This window comes from Papaver somniferum, chromosome 6 (assembly GCF_003573695.1).
Source record: "Papaver somniferum cultivar HN1 chromosome 6, ASM357369v1, whole genome shotgun sequence".
In the NCBI taxonomy this organism is placed as follows: domain Eukaryota; kingdom Viridiplantae; phylum Streptophyta; class Magnoliopsida; order Ranunculales; family Papaveraceae; genus Papaver; species Papaver somniferum.
Genome location: NC_039363.1, coordinates 124563260 through 124583414, shown reverse-complemented (window position 1 = coordinate 124583414; position 20155 = coordinate 124563260). Strand labels below are relative to the sequence as shown.

At 36.0% G+C, this 20155-nt stretch overlaps 2 protein-coding genes and 1 pseudogene across 2 annotated transcripts; all 3 read right to left on the bottom strand.

The window, feature by feature from the left end:
* Positions 1–115: 115 nt before the first annotated feature.
* On the bottom strand, positions 116–1852 carry LOC113289163 (probable cinnamyl alcohol dehydrogenase 1). The gene is made up of 4 exons (XM_026538352.1): positions 1545–1852; positions 1232–1459; positions 706–1145; positions 116–619 (listed from the first exon to the last, which is right to left on the bottom strand). The coding sequence occupies exons 1-4, from the start codon at positions 1745–1747 to the stop codon at positions 417–419; spliced, it is 1074 nt and encodes a 357-aa protein (XP_026394137.1). The 5' UTR covers positions 1748–1852; the 3' UTR covers positions 116–416.
* Positions 1853–2226: 374 nt separating this feature from the next.
* Positions 2227–2353, bottom strand: LOC113291989 (annotated as a pseudogene).
* Positions 2354–3646: 1293 nt separating this feature from the next.
* LOC113286132 (RNA pseudouridine synthase 4, mitochondrial-like) lies at positions 3647–7013 on the bottom strand. Its single transcript, XM_026534835.1, has 10 exons — positions 6577–7013; positions 6420–6494; positions 6128–6301; positions 5975–6022; positions 5805–5885; positions 5467–5580; positions 5227–5328; positions 4679–4787; positions 4432–4478; positions 3647–4344 (listed from the first exon to the last, which is right to left on the bottom strand). The coding sequence occupies exons 1-10, from the start codon at positions 6985–6987 to the stop codon at positions 3991–3993; spliced, it is 1515 nt and encodes a 504-aa protein (XP_026390620.1). The 5' UTR covers positions 6988–7013; the 3' UTR covers positions 3647–3990.
* Between the last annotated feature and the right edge of the window lie 13142 nt (positions 7014–20155).

Below are 20155 nucleotides of genomic sequence, written 5' to 3'. Positions count from 1 at the left end.
TCAACTTTTCTTGTGTTCACTTTTACAAAGACAAACTTTTCAAGGCTTCACTCTTACTACTCAAAACCCAAGGAACATAATTTTGCAGGTAATAAGGAACTTTAGCACTCAACAGTTGAGTTGAACCCTGTTTGTATCTTAAGAGAAGAATGAAACTGAGGACATACATTTACACACAAGTCTGAAGCATATTTTCACTATAAAAATTGCACAAAACAAAAACTACCAACAATCCAATTATTGGAAGAAGAAAATATAAAACAAGAAAGAAGCAGATTTTTTTAAATATATCTCACAGAAAGTATCTTTCTTATTATAATATTGAAACACAAAGATGATGTAGTTTTTCCCACCATTTTTTCCTCCACTAGTTCAATCCCCACGCGCTATCATAGGATTTGGAATGATTTCAGCTCTCAGAGATCGATTTTGCTGCCGGCCACATCGACGACAAACCTGTATCTAACATCATTCTTCTCCAACCTTTCCATAGCTTTGTTAATGTAATCCATTTTCACCAATTCAATAGAAGAGGTTACACCTTTTTCTTTGCAGAAGTCGAGCATTTCCGCCGATTCTTCCACGCTCCCGATAAACGTCCCCGTAATCGATTTCCTCCCTATACAAAACCCCAAGACAAAAATTAAGAACAAACAAATGAACAAGGTAAGTTGAGCATAAAAAAATCTGGGATATGCGACGTACCGAGCATTATCATGGGAGTGATAAATTGTAGAGGTTGAGCAATGACACCCATGATAATAAATCTACCATCGACTTTCAATAAAGGAAGGTAAGGTTCAAGTGGATGAACAACAGGAATGGTATCCATAATATAATCTAGAGTATCAACTGCTCTTCCCATTTGTTCGGGCTCGGAGCTAACGATGTAATCATCAGCACCAAGATGATCCATCGCTTCTTCTTGTTTCTTGTTAGATGAACTTATTACAGTCACATGATGGCCCATTGCTTTTGCAATTTTAACACCCATATGTCCAACACCACCAAGTCCTAGAATCCCAGCTTTTAATCCACTTGTTGTTAAATCAAATTTTCTTAACGGACTATAAACTGTCAACCCTGCACATAAGAGTGGTGCTGCTTGTTCTGGTGCTAGTCCTTCTGGTATCTTCACTACAAATCTTCAAAACAGAAAACCAAAAACAAACCCATTAAAATTTGAAAATGATTTTCCATTCGGGGTTCATGTTGTAAGTGGTGAACTTACTTCTGATCAATAACCATTGTAGAAGCAAAACCTCCTTGAGTTGGTTTACCATCAGTGTAAACATCATTGTAATTCCAGATTTTCTTGTTACAGTATTGTTCAATGTTTGAGGTACATGATGAGCATTCCCTGCAACTTCCAATGATCAGTCCAACTCCAACACTATCACCAGCTTTGAATTTTGTTACATCTCTGCCTACCTCAATTACTTCTCCAACTGTTTCATGCCTGCAAAAATTGATAAAAAGTTTTAGACTTGCAAAATCCACAATCAGCAAAAGTATATAATGGTAACTAAATTTTTGTTACGTACCCAGGGACCATGGGGTAGTTGGACATGCCAAGATCATTCTTGACTTGGTGAATATCAGTGTGGCAGACTCCACAGTATGTAACCTTGATGTATACATCTTCTGGACCTGTTTCCCGAAGAGCAAAAGTGTAAGGAGAGAGTATCCCTGATGGGTCTGTTGCTGCCCATCCTGTAGTTGTTCTCTCGCTTCCTACACTTCCCATTACTCTGTGGAGTTTAAAGTTTGCTGAGTCCTGAGAGAGAAAGAGTGAGTGGAGAGATGGGGTGTTTAGCAAATAATGGAAGGAATAGTCCGATGAAAGAAGAATATTGGATTCGACTAGGGAATTTATAGGGGCCACAAATGCCTAACTTTGGCAGTAGGACTTGGAAATTAGAGGTGACGTCACATCTACATCATTTTCACTTACCTACTACCGTTGTAGGTGAGAAGCACCACATCAACATCATCTACCGTTTGGCCGTCATAAGATAAGAATCTAGGATTAGTGGTAGAAACCTATAGATGTCTATTACTGGATCATCTTAAAGAAATGCCTCTAGCGGAAACAAGTCTTGGGTAGTTTTAAGTTTTCTAATTCGCAAACTAGTGTAGAAACCCTCTCTATAAATTTTGTGGTTCATAAGTGAGTGCTGGGAATTTGCCAGTTGACTAGTGTGAGTAACGAAGGAAAAAAAAACCAGAAAAAAGAATCAAAAAAATTTGGACCATTTCATCCTTGCGCAGGGGCCATGCTAATCTTCTTGAGCAGGAGCCATGCTAATCTTCTCTGCATCATTCCAATTTTATCGGATGTCCCCGAGCTGACTTCATAGCTAACTGTATATATACCGGTATATGCATTGTGAACCAAGCAATGGGACTAACCAGAGCCCAGACTTAAGTCTACTGAACTTATAAAGCGCAAATGTCGAAGGTTCGATACTCGATACTCACAGCTTATGATACACATACTCAACTACGGTCTACACAGGTTTTGCTTGTGACAATAACGCAAAGGGAAAGGTGTTTTTTTTTTTCACTACCGGAAGTGGAATTGGAATCCAGTATTGTTGTAAATTTTAGGTGGAAAATCAAGTTGCACCAAACACAACAAGTTAAGAGTCTACTTGAAGGTCACTTATTTCACAATCCAAATGGATGGCCTAAATCCTTTAAAATTGATAAATTTTTGTTTCTTTTCTTGATTAGCAAAATGGGTAAGTTTGTACATATTCTCAACCAAACACAACCAGTCTTATTTATCGTTTACTCTAATCTATATCTCACTATTTTTATGCAAACAAGTGTGTAGTTGTCAGGTACCAAACCTCAACCAAACCAAGAAGATTCGGTTCTTTTTATCAAACATACATTTGCTAGTTGTCAGTACCAAACCCCAATCAACCAAGAATGAGCTACAGCTTACAGGGGTGTAAAAAAGTTAAGGAAATAGTGAAAGGGTTAAGTACAGAAGCTCTGCAGACAGTATGCAACAATGACAGCATATTTTTAAGAATTACTTTGATCAGTTGAAAGATGACCAAGAGCAAAAGGTAGATCTTGCTACAGAGCTAAGGAGTAGAAAGTATACAGTGGTTCTTCCTGAGGTTTTTCAGTCTTGTTCTAGAAAGGCATTTTTTTTCCTTGGTCACGAGGTACAGGGGTATAGAAAATCAACTGCTTAAGAGTCTCACGGTGTCCAATCTACGAATTTTGTTTATTCATCTTTGATTCTTAAAAAAAAAAAAATTGGTGATGCTACATAGAAAATTTCTATCATTAAAAAAAATGCTCCACAGAAAATGACAAGAGCTTAAGATGCTTATCACATGCCAAACTGAAAATAAAGAAAGCAAAGACCATTTCTCAAAAAAAGAAAAGAAAACAGGAACTTATTTCTAAAGCGTATCTGGATTGGACAGGAGAATAACAATGAAAATAATATCCTACTTTTCAACAGATTCTACATTTGTCCTGCCAGAAGCTATCATCTGCCCAATCATCACCAAACACGGTGATTTATGTTTTCATATGAGATTATTTCTTCAAAATGTTGTAACTTAAGTTGTCAAACAATACTTATCTTCCAAAGATAATCTTGTTTCTTTGATAATGGCCAGGTCGCATTGTCAGTTTAAAGGCAGGGTCAAAAATATCTGGCTGATGGTAATTTACGCAACCTAAATTCTCATATTTTTACCAGTAAATCCAAAACCTCTGAGAATAGAATCCATCGACATAAAAGGTACATACCTGTTGTGGTGTTCCCAGAATGACATTTTCAAGCACGTGGCTTAGAGGGTGTTATTTTTAACTGGGAACCGTAATCTGGATGCAATGTTTTCAAATGATAATTTTATACTATATTCAGTTCGAAATTCTGCGGCAAACTTTTGCAATAATGAATCTACACTAAACTCTTATTTCATAAGTATACTTACAAGCCCAAGCCCAGTATTGGCCCTATGAGTTCAAGATGTCCCAGCTTCTTTGCATGTGTGCAGGCAAAGGAGCAACAAAATCGAGGCTCTCCAGATTCGACAGATCAAGATCAGAATCCGAGTGAACATGTTGCAGAGCCATATGCACATCCGGAAAAATCATCTGCCTGCAGTGAAGGTGTAAATGAGGTTCCTTCTCTGAGATGCTTCCCCTCTTTGAATCAAGAACGAACGAAGGCATCTTGGGAAGCTTCTCAGAAGATCTCTCCGTTGGGTTGGTCCAAGGAAGACCTTTCCAATTCTTGTGAGCTTGCCAACCGTACTTGTAATCTCCAACTATTGGTGTCCCCAAGACCTCGGCACAGTGAACGCGAAGCTGCATTACCAAAAAGTAGAATGAAAGGATTAAGAAATTGAAATGCATTTCATGATCCCAACATTCAGGTCCAAAAGAGAGCCAAACCTGGTGCTTTCTACCGGTGAGCGGGGACAATTCTATCCATGTTAGACCTACAGAATATACAGGAAACAGAATACAGTTATCAAAATAGTACAATACTTCTGATTGTAAGTTTAAAATTAATTCTGTTGCCAATAACTAAAACAAAAATGCTAAAGCAAGGGGAGGAAAATAGCATGCTGAGATTGAACTAGGCGATACTCAGTGAACAGATGTGATACGTACAGATAATACCATGTTCTTCACTAACCTTGAATTGGAGATTGAACGAGGCGATACTCAGTGATAGCATGCTGAGACGCCATGTTGCGGTTATCATCAACGATTATTCTTTCAGATTTCCCGTTATCCATAATCACCTGAAGAAAATCAACGGTATGGGGTCATTCAGAATCAAAATAAACAGGTGGCAGAAAAATTAAATTGCTCAAGCAGTAAATTGAAGATTAAATATCTCTAACTTAATTGCAGTACTTTTAGAGGTCTTTCTGCTGTTCAAGGTTAGGACTTCACAGTCTACATCAGAACTCGTGGACCAACTTGAAGGAGCGAAAAGTGTGACATTAGAAATTGGTATGAATATAGAAAAGACGAAAGAGAAATGGAAGACTATGCAATATCATGATTGTAGTATTCGAAAAACATGAAAACAATTTATAAATGTGAGAAAAGAGGTTACTAGATGAGTTCTACTCTTCAAAAGACGAACAGTACACTACTATGTGTGAAATATGGGTTAAATTTTTAATGATATTAAGCAGATAAAAGTATTTGCCGAGAACTCAAGATCAAACTAACCTTTCCCAGTGGAGCAGAAATTAGTCCACTTGCACGTCTTGGAGTTCCAATCACAAGTGCCCAGTATTTCCTTTGCAAGATTCTTTTGTTGTTGTCTGTAGCCTTAACAAAGGACGAAAAAATCAGCTTGAACTACACTGTAATGGTGTCCCAAAGACTATATTGGAATATCTCACTTGGTAGTTTTGAGCTTCGACAACCATATGCACAGACATGTGAAACGGAGAAGATTTTACTCACATCAGCTGATGCTTCAAAGGTTTTTTCACGGAAGATAGAATGCAGGATGGTAGCACTTGTTTGTGTCCTTCCCAACACTAGAACACCACTACTATCTCTATCCAATCGGTGTACCTGATAAAATATCATCAATCCTAAAAGAATCAGCATCAAAAAGTGCCAAGCCAACCTTGTAGCTTTGTTCATCAACTGAAGAAGATGGTATACAGTAACTAATCAGGAAAAGAACACAAGTGCAGCAGCAGCCACATTATCAATTTCCCTTTCCTCGCGTGACAATGCAGCCGTAATTTCATTAAAGATGATGAAACCCTTTTAGTCGGTTTGAGAGAACTCACCAGTCGAGGGGGTTCAGAGTAGTCATATCTCAAGTAAGTTGAAGCAAGCGCATCTAAACTTTGCTTGATGCCAATGCCACCCTGTTCCAGGACCAGCACCATTCATGAGACACTAGCCAAAGAGAAACCAGAAAGAAAGTATGCCGAGCAATCGGGTACTGTCATATTACCTGAACAGGCAGGCCTGGAGGTTTGTTAATAACAATTATAGATGGATCCTGAATATATATAAGAACAACACATATGTCAAAACTCAAATGCTCAAACAATTATAACATGTTACATGTCCTACTAGCAACCAAATAAAGAGTGAAAGTTTGAACCTTGAATAACTCGAGGCTGCGAATGTAGGATCGTTCTTTGTCATCAATTCTACATTCTTGCTTGTCTGGAGTGAACCGATGACCATCTCTGCTATTTATTCTTTCAGCAGGTGAATGAACACTGACAGGAAGATGGATTGTATCTCCCCAATTCATCGCATCTTTGGCTGCAACCTACATATCACAGTCATAAGATAAATGGGATGTACAACAGTACTACTAGCCAAATTTCCTTGACCATGCTATTTAGAATTAAACCATTGTCATACATTGTGATAAATGAGAGGGTTACCCTTCTAAGCCGAGATTCTTGATCCTGAGCTCCCAAATTGTCAGCACTTGTTGAGTCCACAGATTTTCTTCGAACCTATCAAAACCACACACCAGGTTAAGAATTTGATATCTTTATTTGGGGAGCATTAATCAAAAATTAAAAGGGTTATACAGACCTGTCTGAGCCGAAAGAGCTTTTGAATAAGAGTTCTTGGGATTTGTGGGCAACAACGAGTAACCCATTTTAAAGCAGTCATAGTTGATTTAGGGTCAGATACAGATGCTTCTTCCCCTATTCTTCTTCTATTAAATATTGAAAATTCTTTGGATACTGAAGCTGCATCATTGGCATTTGAAGTAAAAGGAGGCAAAGTTAACCATTTCCCACCATTCTTTTTCTTATTATTATTACTTCTGCCACTACAGCTCTTTTCTTCTTCTTCTTCCTCGCTTTTCACGGCGGCAGTGGCGTAGGAAGCACCAGCCTGTTCAGGGAAGTATAGAGAAGTACAGATTCTAGAAGCCAGTGCTGTTTTCTTTAGGTATTGGATCGTAGCTCGTCCATGGAGACCAGCGCAACCTTCCATGTTTTTTTCACTGTCGGAGTTTGGGATTCTGGCTTACCTAGAGAAGAAGCAGCAACAGGGGTTTCACCCTGATAATGGGTTTCCGAATTATTTCCGGGTTTGGGTAGCTTATCAATATCTGGGCTTGGTACTTGGACCCAATATCATTTGGGAAGCATTCTTTAAATTTTAATTAGGTCAGTCACTATGAAGTAAAAATGGAAACCTGTTTTGAGGCATACAAAACTATTTTCCTATCTAGGGTGGGTTTATAAGGGGTGTCGTAGTAGTGGGTAGATTACTAAGTTACCCTTAATTATTTTATTATTTACTTACATACCCTTCCTCCAAAATTAAAACATAAACCTAAACTAACCAAAATTCAAAATCATTTTCATTCCTAACCTAATTTAATCATTAATGAAACCGTTTGGATTTTACTTTTCGTCGGTGATTAATTGTTGATTCATAAATTTTTGATCATTGATTAAAACAACAAGTATAAATGAGTCATTTGAAGCGTTGCACAAAGAGATTTAGCTACGGATCCTTATGTTGGGTCCGATATCTTTGTTTTTTTTTGTTTTTTTTTTTTTATGTTTCAGAAGAACAGTTTGGCTTATAATTAAACATGAAAATGAGAGATGAACTTCACTTTGTCAAAACATACACTTAGTTCGGATGATCAGTTTTTTATTCGAATCAGCCGAACCTAAATTCGTCAGTTACAGAGTGAAGTTCGACTGATAACTTGTCAGCCGAACCTATGTTTTTTTAAAATATACCTAGGTTCGGATGATAACTCAGAGGTTAGGCTGATAAATTTTCAGCCGAACTTAGGTATATTTTTGGATAACAAAGGTTCGACTGACAAGTTACCAGCCGAACCGTTCATCTTTCAGTAAATCTAGGTTGTAAAAATTCAATTTTTTGACAAATTCAACTTATAAAAAGGACTTTAAACCTAGTTTAGAAGTTTACCTATGTATTAACAAACCTTAATTATCTATTAGTTCATCAAATCTCAAAAGCCTAATTTCTTATTCTTCTATTTAACAAACCCTAACCTAACTATTTCTCAAAAAAAAAAAAAAATTGAAACTAAGACTATATAATTATAATCATTGACATTAACCACTAATGATTAACATCAACTACTAATTATTAATATTAAATTCTAATTATTATCATTAATATTAATGGAATAAGGGCACTATTGTCGTGATAAAAATATGACGGATATGGGGTTATTGATTTTACCACATAATGAATCTATTTTATTATTACCTTGTATGTCTCAAAAAATTTGAGTATGCCTCAAAATAGGTATCTAAAAATGAAAACCCCTCGACCCTCGTCCATATATTTACAGAGGGGTTAAAATGCTCTGATATTATCTTATTACTATAGGAGAGTATAGAGGGGTTAAAATGCTCCGATGTTATCTTATTATTATTATAGGGGAGGTGAAAGAGGCAATAAGGGTAGAGAGGCGACATAGGCGATAGTAAAGGGACTGTGTGATTAATCTTTTCTCTTGTGTTCTTTCGTTCAGGATTTTCTTAAATCTCCTTTCTTTGATATTTCCATCGATGCATTTTTCGTATACTTCTTCAAATTACTTTGTATCAGTTTCATGGCAGTTATTTATTAGGTTTTGGTATATTTGCTGAGAACTATCATTATATACGGTCCCGGTACCCATACCTTGGTGTATATTCTTCTACATTATTTCAAGACAAATTTAACACATGCTTACATGGTCTCCTTACAAGAGTTTCATCCAAACATAGGAAGTATTTGCTTGAATATCAAGTTATCTTAGCTTGAATTTCAAGCAACCCTCAGTCTTGAAAATCTATAAATAAAGAGACTCAAAAAACCAGGAAATTCAATCCCTGACACTTTATGTGTCCTAGATATTTGTTAGAGTCGTCCTCTATGAACCTAGGTTTCCTTTGAGAAATATAATTAGGTTACGACTTAAAAACTCCACTTAGGGATTCATGAAGCCATGTCCGATTATCTTTATCTTGATAGTTCGTGTATCTTGATCTTGTTCATTCTGTTATCGAGGTTTTAGTAATCTTTTTTCAGAAAAGAGATAAATATAAATCGCAAAGTTCTATTCTTTTCAGACTTTGTGATTCCTCAAGATAGATATCTGAAAAAACTATTCTTAAGTGATTAGTTTTAAGGTTGTTGTTGAGAGGTGGTTAATAATCCAGGATTCTCATCGAACTGAGTGTAAGTGTTCCGGATTTGTGAGGTTTGCTAGCTTTTTCTATTGAAAACATATTTACAACCCTTGATCTAGCGATCTAAAGAGAAATCAAATAGGCTTATGTGTTAGAGCCAGATTGGTTTCAAAAGAGTTCAGTTTGGATGAAGAAACTCTTAGGCTGTAAAGGATGTCAGCCAGGGGAATCAATTACGTAGAGCCTTACGAGGTTCAAAATAGTAAGGAGCACGACTGTAGCTAAATTACTTGGAGAGTGAATTTAGTCTCAACTACACTACATTCCAGTCTAAAGTCTGATATATAGTAGGCTAGTAGTCTGTGTAAAAATCAAATAAAAGTAAGTTTTAACACCTAATTGGAAAGTGGAGAGAGTTATTCCCACTGGCCAAATTAGACGTCTCCCCATGCTTCTATTGAACAAAATGTTGTATGTTGTATATGCGAAATAAAGACGGTTCAAAACGAAAAGGAGGTTATATAAAAACGGGGATCAAAATCTGTAAACCTAGATCACAACGAAGTTTGGGAATTAAAACCCACACCATTTTTATATAGCTGTCTTAACAAAGCTGGCCGGCCGATCAATCTCAGAACTAGACCAACTACGGACCAAACTTCTTAAAGCAAAATATTTTCCCAATTCTCACCCGTTGGAATATTTTAGATCTTACAACCTTTCCTGGATATGAACAAGTATTAAGAAAGGTGTAGACGTTACCAAGGGTAGTTTTATTTGGCAAGTGAAAAATAGATATTCTACAAAGATATCGGAACACAATTGAACATCCAATGCAGACATAATTCACAAACCGATAGATAAAGATAAATCACTGCCTTGGAATTTACAAGAACGAATAACTCTTGTAGGAAATCGGGACAATATGAAACTAGATGAACTCTTCTTAGCAGAAACTAAAGAGAAAATTCTAGCATTATCGCATAATTGGAAAGACTCGGATAAAGTTAAATGGAAACATCACCCATTGGGAGTTTTTTCGTCAAAAAAAATATCTATAATTTTCTAATCAACCAAAATTTTGAAGATGAAGACAATAAGGAATTCCCTTGGAAAAATTTATGGAACTTACAAGTAATTCCAAGGATTAGATTGTTTGCTTCAGAAAGTGCTCCCTACTGCCAGCAAGCTTGCAACTCATATTTCAGAGATTTCTTTAGATTGTCCAATGTGCAACTTACAAGACCAAAAAAATAGAATAATACCTTTTCAGGTCTTACCGTTTTTCCAGATCCATATGGTTTGGGTGCTTTATAGACGCGGTTAATTCCCAAAATAGTAACAGATTCGATAAGCACATGCATGGATAGAAAAATGGATAACTGACCCAAGGTTCTCGCAATTTGCGGAAAAAATTACAACTATTCTTTAGTTCATACGGAAACATAGATGTTAGGTCACTTAAAAAAAAATCTGGACCCAACAAACCTGATTGATCAAATAAAGAAGTATCTTTAATTGAACCATACAAAGGACAAATTACCTGGTATAAATCATCAAAAGAAGAAAATAATTTAAACCATTATGGGCCTCTATTCAATCAGATTGAATATTATTTATCGATGCCTCTTTCAAGAAAGAAGATTTACTATGGGATATGCTTTCATACTCTACTCAGTAGATTAAGTGGAATTTATGCATATTTCAGCGGGGATCAGATTGTGCTTCTTTGGATTTTCATGCAGAAACAAAAACTTTACTGAAGGAAAGTAAATAGTTAGAAGAAAACATTTTATCTAGTGTTATTCTAGTTACAAAATGCATAACTCTAGCGGATATAATCAACAACAGAGGAGCAGACATATCTTGGCTAGCGGAAAATACTCTCGAAGAAATTAACTCTACTCTAGAAAATCTTCCACAAGTCAAGTTAGCTTCATAAGAAAAAATCATAATACAAGAGCAAATTCTATGGCAGAAGAAGCAAGGAATAAACATCAACGATACATGTTAACCCACATGCACCAATGAATTTAAAAGTCGAGCATGATTCTATCTAACATTTTAGATAAAAATGGGATTGTTAATGTATTGTACTATATTAATTATTTAGGATTATTTGGGTTCTGGTACTTAGGATTTGTCTAACATTAGCACTTGGTCTAACATTTGTACCACTTTGAGTTTGGTACTTGGAATTAACGTCGACACTCGTTGACCGTTTAATACATTGACTTATCTTTAGTAATTATTAAAAAATTAAATAAAATTTAATTAGATCTTAGCTACAGAATTAGAAACCCAAAGCTCATCTTAAAATCACAACCCATCTCTGATTGTTAATTCACCTTAGACCACAAATAATTTTTGAAACTTTTGAACTGGCACCATCAAGGAACATATTACAAACCCAGAAAATACTACCAAAATTTCAACCATGGGTACTGTAATACTTCAGCCAAATAACTCTGATTTCATCTCCCAAACCAAAATCGAACAAAGGAAAAACCTTAAAATTTCTTCAAACCCACAAATCAAATACGAACGAGAGCTCAAATTAAGCTGAAATCAAACCTGAAATTTCTCCAGGAGTTAACCGAATCAAAATTCCCAAAATTAGATCACATAAAATTAGTATGAAATCAAAACCTAGGTATAAAAAAAAAGACGATTAATAAGTTCCGGCGATAAATAGGAATCCAAATTCAATTGATTATGGCATTTATTGATGATTTAATCGATTTTTAATCAGAGAAGAGAGGAAAAACAGACAACGGAAACGCTTTCTGAAATCAGGATGATGTCGATATGGAATTTAAATAAGAAGAAAAAATAGATGAAGATAGTTTTGAGATTTTGGGTTTTTCTATTTTTTGATACACAAACAAGCTGCCACTAAACGTAAGCTTCTCTCGGTAATGGTTTTGATTCTTTTGTAGAAGGAGATGTAGATGGTTCGTTCAGTAAATTTTAAGTGTGATAAACGAATAAAAGAAACAAGTTTCACAATCTTAGTCGTTAATCTTTTACATGAGTGAGATCTAAAGTGGATCACCGACATGTATGATAGGTTAAGGACATGGTCGGTCATTGTTACTAAAGATAAAAATGTATTAGCAATTCCACATTTAATTGAACGCAATTTATAAACGTCAATCACTTAGTCAACGCATGTGTGAATGTGAATTTCAAATACTAAACACTATGTTGGACAAATGTTAGATCAAAGGCTAATATTGGAAAAAACCTAAGTACCAAAAACTAATTGGACAAAACTTAAGTACTAAAAACCAAATAACCTGATTATTTATTAATATATTAACCCCATAAAGAAATAAATAAAAAATAAAACTAAGGTTAGTAATTCTCATTTGTAGGTCGTGTTTTTGTTTAGGCTTTTGTCTTAGAATCCTATTATCGGGGCTTTAAATGGCTGGGTTTTTTTGGGGCTGTATAGCGTCATGAAATAGTAATCCGCATACCCCTTTATCCTGATATTTTTTGTAATACCTAATTTACCTTCAATTTGATTAGTGCTAATTAAAATGATTAAGCTAACTAATCACTATTAGTGAATGTATTAGACTATCAAATGGTTAATCTTTTGCAAATAAAAACTTGATTTTTTTGGATTTTGAAGAGGGAAAAGGATGATGTTGGTGAAGTTTTTCTGAAAAACTTTGAAGAAAAATGATGAAACCCTTCGTCACGATACTCGGGGAAACCTTGTAATCAACTTCCAATAGCAATTTTATCGATTCAAATCCGTTAAAGATAAGTGCAAAATATGAGTTTTTACCAGTTACTGCTGGGATAATGTGTCGAGCCAGCCGTAAAAAACGAAAAAGGTTGGAAACTGAGAAACTCTCAGCCATGAATATGAATAACGGATAGGAAGTGAAGAACTTCTGGTCGTTATTTTTCCCAGAATCAGATGATTATGTATTACGGCTGGGTTAACATGTCTAGAAGGCAATTTTCCCATTCGTAAATGAATATGTAAGTTGAGAAATTTTGAGTTTCAACATGAATACATAATACGATTGAAAAGTTGTAATACTTTCATTAATTAGACCACAGTAAAACCCGTTACATACTTAATAGATCCCATTACAAAGTTGGTTTTAATAACATCCCTTTCGATATATCAAGAAGTCTTTGATGACGACGAATTGAGCTTAGAAGTTAAAATCATAACTGAAACACTGGGGATACCAAAATACACCACCAAATTTTTTGTAAGCAATCTGTTAGAGCATAGCTCGGTTGAACCCACCAAGCGTTGGTATGTCAAGTTTGGTTGTCATATTTTAGTGAATCAAAATTCATTTAAAGAGTCGCTTGATTAAGTACTAGAGTCAACTTCGTATAGGTTAGCTTAAAAGTATTAGGATATGAGACATTACAAGTATTGTGAAGACTTGAAGAAGTGAAGAAGTAAGGAGCTACAACGACAACATCATCCTTCCACTTGAGGTTAGTGATATTTTACATGAACTGTTTCATTCCCTAACATATCTTTCAAGTCGTGCATACTGAAAACAAAACTGCGAAACATGAATGATTATACTCTAGTTAGACATAATATTAAGGAATACAATGCGAGGTTTATTGCTTAACCATTAAACTTTGTAGATAGGACATCGACATAACCGTTTGAATGCTACTGTGATTATGTATGGGTATAAGGTGAAGATTTCATCCTAGGAAATAATGTTTTATATTTGTTTTAAGGAAGTAAATTCATGAACTTTTTTTGTGATTCGAAAGAGAAATCGCCAGGCATTATTGGTATTATTATTCATTGCATATATTTTGAACTACCAATATGTGTGATTAGTATAAGCACTCATGACTTGTTTATGTTCTTGGTAAAACTATTCACAAAGGCCTGACTTTTGTATTGGTATGACTTTTATTAGTGAAACCGATCTTAAGTAATCACCTGAGATGGTATGATCGATTTAGTGTTATTGGTATGACCGACTCTGGGTAAAGGGGAACCGATCCTAGTAAGAGGTGAAACCTATCACAAAGGATAATCGATCCTTGTATGAGGTGAAACAAGTTTTTAGCAGAAAGGGGAACCGATCCTATGGACATGTGCAACACGTTTTTAGGCAAAGGGGAACCGATCCTATGGACATGTGCATCAAGTAAAAATTAGATACCATATATATGTGGGGAACCGATCCTAGTACCTAGTCAACCGAATTTTGGAAGCTAGTGTGACTATGCAAAGTACTCACATGGAGGTAGAATCGAAACTTTTTTTGGTAGAACCGTGAAACCGATGATTTGTGATTGAGTGTTCTTGATCAATCACATAGTTCTTGAAAGTCAGATGAACCAATTTTAAACTTGTTTGGAAGTGTGACAAATTGGTTTCAAGATTGTAAGTATGAAGGAGGACTTATAAAGTAAAGATGTCGACATACTTTGAACATGTGCAGTAACGCTAATCTTTAATTGTTCAAAGTTATTCCTTAATATCTAAAGGAAGAAAATCCCGGATCAAATAAAATAAATTGAGAATCTTTTATTTAAGGTTTTTAATTTTATTTTTGGAAAATAAAAATTAGTAATGTGCATTTGCTAGTTTGGAGATTTTCCAAGATATTTTTCGGTCATTATTTTGGACAAAGCATTTCCAGGAATTATGGAAACCGAATCTGGAATATATTGCATATCTTGAGAATATTTTCGGTTTTGGAAATTCCTTGGTGTGCAAACTTCTTTGGTCTATAAATATCAAAGTTTGCATTTCGAGCAAACTAATTCTCGTACAACAAGAACAATCTCAGTTGTGCTTCCATTGGTGAAGCCGCCTATTCGTAGAGGAGAGTAACCTAATTAGGCGAAATCTCTTACGGCCGCTCAGTTTAAAGTCTTCTTTGGGATTGAGAAGCTCTATTAGTAACACTGGTGGGAAACTAGATAATTGCGGTTTATCTTTTGTTTTCGATTGATTCGATTGACTAACGGTGGTTGAACTTTGATTGCACCTAGTTTTTTTATGCTTGAGAATCTTCTCTTCTGATATAAGATTCATTCAAACTAGATCGAAGTTTCGACGGATATCTTTAGAATGTTTGTAGATCTAAAAACGTCTTGTGATAATCCATTGTTAACAGACTCCGTTTTGTGCGTGATTGATCACAAGAGATTCAAGTTGATTTTGTGCAGGTGTTTATTGAAGATCTAAGAAGATTTGAAGACAAAGAAGACTTTGAAGATTTCTGATTTGGGATTCATAATCTTTGGTGTGCACAATACTTGTTTCGGTAAAAGAGGATCCAACTATAATTGGTTTATCCTTGTGGTAGATTAGATTGATTAGTTGTGTAGATCGGCATCAATACAATTCTTTGTGATTAAAAGTATTGATTGCAAAATATTAACAATTACTTCGGTAGTTGATAATAAGATATATCTAAGAACCTGACGAAGGAGTTTATTGAGATAAACAGAAGAGCCTTTGTCGAACTCATATCACTTGGTTGAAAAAAGTTGATACCAAACACATTTGTTGTTCTTTTAATGTTTGGAATACGAACCAAAGGAATTGTTCCAAGTACGTGACTTATTAAAGGTCAGAGGTGTGGGAATACAGACGGAGCTAGGTGAACTATAGGTTTAGTTGCTTGGTCTCAACTATACGAAGTTGGTTTGATTTTGTATAGCGGCTTAATCTTAAGAGTATTCAATTCTGGACAAGGTCCCGAGGTTTTTCTGCATTTGCGGTTTCCTCGTTAACAAAATATTGCTGTGTCATTTACTTTTATTTTCCGCAATTATAATTGTTGTTATTATAATTTAAAGTAAATTACACAAACGTTAATTCCTATTTACTTGATAAGTAATCCTATTGTGTTTGGTTAATTCCGAACCTTTTATCAAATAAACATACTTCGTTGTTGTATTGTCTCGATATTGTATCCATAGACGATCACACGAAGTGTGAACCGATTTGTTGTATTATCTCGACTCAGTCTATAGACAATCACTTTTAGAGAAAGGACTTATGGGTGGAATTTTTTTAGTTTTAGGTATATTTGGGTATCCTCGTCTTTCACAATCTGTATGGACTAACTCAAAAAAAATCCGAGAGTAAAAACTCAATCAAAGAAAGTTTCTAGAGTTGTATCTGTATCTCTCTTGTTGTTAGAACGTTTACAGAACTGAATCCTTGAACCTAACTACAAAGAGAGTTCTTGGACGGTAATAAAGACCAATATCCAAGGATCAATCAAGTCTTATCCAAAAAACAAGGTCATACCTATCTACTGTGGTTGATCAACACAACCTGTGATATTTCAATTATAAAGATAAACAATATAATGCAGAAAAATAAATAACACAGACACCAGAAATTTTGTTAACGAGGAAACCGCAAATGCAGAAAAACCCCGGGACCTTGTCCAGATTGAACACCAAACTGTATTAAGCCGCTATAGACACTAGCCTACTACCAATTAACTTCGGTCTGTAATGTAGTTGAGCCCGAATTCAGTCTCCCACTGATTCAGGTACAGTCGCGCTCCTTACGTCTCTTGAATCCCAGCAGGACTCTGCGCAATGATTCCCTTAAACGATCTCACACTAACTAACAGTTGCTTCAACTCAATTGAAGACTTTAAACCAAATATGCCTCCCACACATTAACCCGATGATTGATTTCTTGATTTACGACATAAACGAATGATCAGATCAAACGAAAGATCCAGGTGATGGAAATCCATAACAACTTGACAAAAGTCTGGCCATCCTCAAAATCCAGACTTATGCAACCCGAAGTGCAGCCTAGATTATTATTCACCTCACAAGTATTAAACTTTCGGAATCAACAAAGTCTGAGACGAAGAGAAATTTGATGATTACTATCTATCTTGATTGTTGGATCAAGGCTCTACAACAATCAAGATCAGGATACTCGAGTTATCAGGATAAAAGATAACTGGACCTGGCTTCACTAATCCCAATAAAGTCTTTGTAGTCGCTAAACCCTAAAATTTTTTCTGGAGAGGACGACTCTAGATACAACTGGGACACACCAAAAACTAGTATCAGGATTCGAAAATCCCAGTTGATTGATTTCTTGATTTACGATCTAAATGGATGATTAGATCAAATAAACGATCCAGGTGATGGAAATTGATAGCAACTTGACAAAAGTCTAGCCATCCTCAAAATCCAGAATTATGCAACCCGAAGTGCAGCCTAAATTATTATTCACCTCACAAGTATAAAACTTGCGGAATCAACAAAGTATGAGACGAAGAGAAATTTGATGATTACTATATATCAAGGCTCTACAAATAATCAAGATCAGGATACTCGAGTTATCAAGATAAAAGATAACTGGCCCTGGCTTCACGAATCCCAATTAAGTCTTTGAAGTCACTAAACCCTAAAAGGGTTTCTGGAGAGGACGACTCTAGATACAACTAGGACACACCAAAAATTAGTGTCAGGATTCAAAAATCCCAGTTGATTGATTTCTTGATTTATGATCTAAATGGATGATCAGATCAAAAGAAAGATCCAGGTGATGGAAATCGATAGAAACTTGACAAAAGTCTGGCCATCCTCAAAATCCATACTTATTATTCACCTCACAAGTATAAAACTTGCGGAATCAACAAATTAAGAGACGAAGAGAACTTTGATGATTACTATCTATCTTGATCGCTGGAGCAAGGCTTTACAAATAATCAAGATCAGAATACTCGAGTTATCAAGATTAAAGATAACTGGACCTGGCTTCACGAATCCCAGTGAAGTCTTTGTAGTCGCTAAACCCTAAAAGGGTTCTTAGAGAGGTGTGGATGGGGAAAAACGGTTTGCTGGTTTTTTAGAAAAGTGAAGAGTCGAGCGTACGATCGAGATTCCTCAACCGAGCAAACTGCTGAACCTCACACAGATGCATTGCAAAGGGAGTGCTTAGATTCGAGAGATCAATCTGTAGGACTCCGCCTAAACCAAGACAATGTCCGTTCTAGAGTCAATTCGGTTACAAAGAGGGATATGGGTTGATATGTAGGAGGGAAACTGAGAATTGTGTGGGATCAATGATGATCAAGGATTGTGGATGTGTTGAAGGTTTCTGCAAATTGGTGAACTGCTGAAATTGAGTTCTGTGAACAAGTTTTTAATCGAGTTGTCGACGAATGATGATAATTTTCGGTTGTCCTCGATTTGGACTTATTTATATTGCCAGAATGATGAACACACTGATCCCTGTAAGTATGACGGTTTCTTGAGTGAAAGAGTGGGAAAATGGAAGATCGTGGTGAAACCAGTTCCAGGTCGTGCGGAGACTTGGTTAACCGTCTACCCACTACTTTGCTAACTCCTTAAACCATTGACGACTTACTCACGTTTCTCGTCGTGGATGAATCCACGTGCCGTAGACCGCCGGACCAAAACCCTAATTGATATCCCCCATGTGACGTGATTGATGTCTCACGAATCGTGGAGTCTGCATGACAGACGCGTATTAATTAGTCAGTTGTTGATTAATTAGACAGTGAGTCTAGGTTTTGTTGAATCGAGCATGAGTGATGAATGTTCATCGATTCATGGATTGAACATGTCTGTTAAGATTGGTTTGAATGATATTGACATTGCACGTACTAGCAATATTGTAAATTCAGTGATGAGTTACTGATCATTATTTGAGCGACTGAGCAAGTTGCTCAATTTGACGAATTATTGAATATTGATAGCTGGATCAATATTCGAGCATTTGAGCAAGTATTGCGAATTACTGAATATTGATAGTTGGGAAATTGAGCAAGTATTGCTCAATTCGACAAATTGCTGAATACTGATAGATCAATATTCGAGCAATTGAGCAAGTATTGCGAATTACTGAATATTGATAGTTGGATCAACATTCGAGCAATTGAGCAAGTATTGCTCAATTGCGTGACCCAATAAAGTATTAATTAAAATATTGGAAGACTACCGAATATTATATAATTAATCCATATGTTGATTGATGGATCAACATAAATTTATTAGTGTTTTGAACTCAGAATGATGATTTGTTGAGCGTTTGTTCGAAACCCTAATTTTTGATCAATTGTTCATTAATTGATGAATTGCTGAAAATAGGTCACTGAGTGAGAGAGGACCAACCACATGGAATTATGGACGTCCATGTGATGCCCAATTACTAGAGTGAGCGTGCATAAGGGTCTTGGGTCGACCAGTTGGTGAAAGAATGACGATTGAATGCCGGTTTCGTCAATAGTGCTCGATTGATCATTAGGTGATAAAACCTAATTATGAAAAGGTGAGGGATCGACCAAGATGGCGTGAGACCGGCCCTTGGTAGTCGTGGTACAACTGATGGGCGTTTGCACAAACCCCGAGTTAGTCGTGAAGAGTTTGGACCCAATATGAGCGATTGCGCAAATTAGGTCAAAAGTGTGAAAACGTGTGGGACCGGCTCATTGCAAGAGACGCCCTTGGTCGGTCAAGGGAGCATGATCGTGTCACCATAATGCCCGTGCCTCAGTCCTGAGAGTTTCGGCATTTTTTGATGTGCGTTTGAGCAATATCTTGGATTTTCAGAAGAGTTCGATCTTTGACTGAAATTCTCGATTTTGCTCGAATGAGCAAGTATGATCGTTTGATCAATATTTTGTGAATATTAAAATAATAATATTTTAATATATTTTCGTGAGTATCCTAGTCAGTCATGTGACCATGTTGACTTTGGGCCTTTTCGTGGTTTGCGCAATATTTGAGAAAATATGGAGAAACCACGATTTTTGCTGAAACAGGGAAGTTTCATGAGATGAGAGAAATAACAATTTATGAAAGATTAGGGATTGCAAGGTGTGGGACCGGCCACAGCTAGGGTATGGCCAGCCGACTAAGTTTCCCGGTCCCGCAACACCTTTTCCAATTTTGTATTTATTATTTTTCATAAAACCACGAAAATATGGAGAAAGCATGAAAATATGGAGAAACCATGAGTT